Source organism: Pteropus alecto, unplaced genomic scaffold (genome assembly GCF_000325575.1).
Source record: "Pteropus alecto unplaced genomic scaffold, ASM32557v1 scaffold3, whole genome shotgun sequence".
In the NCBI taxonomy this organism is placed as follows: domain Eukaryota; kingdom Metazoa; phylum Chordata; class Mammalia; order Chiroptera; family Pteropodidae; genus Pteropus; species Pteropus alecto.
Window position 1 is genome coordinate 21,544,991 of NW_006442484.1, and position 752 is coordinate 21,545,742.

General features: G+C 37.5%; 1 protein-coding gene across 11 annotated transcripts in view; it reads right to left on the reverse strand.

The window, feature by feature from the left end:
* Positions 1-752, reverse strand: part of GTDC1 (glycosyltransferase like domain containing 1) — a 338,147-nt gene that overhangs the window by 176,326 nt on the left and 161,069 nt on the right. For 10 of the 11 annotated variants that reach the window (XM_025039411.1, XM_025039407.1, XM_025039409.1 and 7 more), the window contains one exon: positions 202-369. The exons of the other annotated variant lie outside the window; for it this stretch is intronic. In XM_025039411.1, coding sequence (XP_024895179.1) covers positions 202-369 — 168 coding nt within the window. The remainder of the gene's footprint in view (positions 1-201; positions 370-752) is intronic. 11 annotated transcript variants of the gene reach the window in all.

The window sequence follows — 752 nt, forward strand, 5'->3', positions numbered from 1 at the left end:
TTACAAAAGCGTTAGCTGTGATCATATATATATGCTGCAGAGACACAAGTAATTACTACTATGGAAGGTATGTTCAAACATTTGCACCTACTTTAAGGTGTTTTCAAGTAAATGTACAGGAGATCTCCGGATTTAAAAGCTAACCATCTATAAAGAAAAAGGTGGCAAAGGACTAAATATAATGATACACTCTATACCTACCATGAGAGAATTTGGTTGTATCCATATTGGAAATCCCTTTCCTGACATTTCTTGACAGGATATACCAATTGGTTCTCGTGGAAATACAGAATCTTTTTCAATTTCCCAAGGTCAGGCCGAAGGGCAGCCAGTTCAGTCAGGTTAAGCACAGAGCTTGCAAAGAGGATCCTAGGAAATAAGGAAATTAGGTTTACTGTCCTGAGGATGCTTGAAGGGGTCATCCTTTGCTCTTCTCTACTCTTTCCTTATCCTATCCCCAGAAAAACATATCCTCGACAGGGACACATCAATAGTTAAGACTTAATACCATGTAGTAGCATTCTAAGTTTTGATCTCTTAAAAAGCAGCTGCTAAGAACTATAAAAACCACGAATCTCATTGGTCTGCTCAGCTCAGTTACTGAGAAATGCAAAAAAAAAAAAAAGCTGGATAGATTTTATTGAGAGGCAAGAAAAGCTCTATCTGAAGGACAAATGGAACAAAGATAAGGCTGACTAGGGAATACTTTGCTTGCCAGTTTCATTACACTTTATTTCTTTATGCAAGCAACT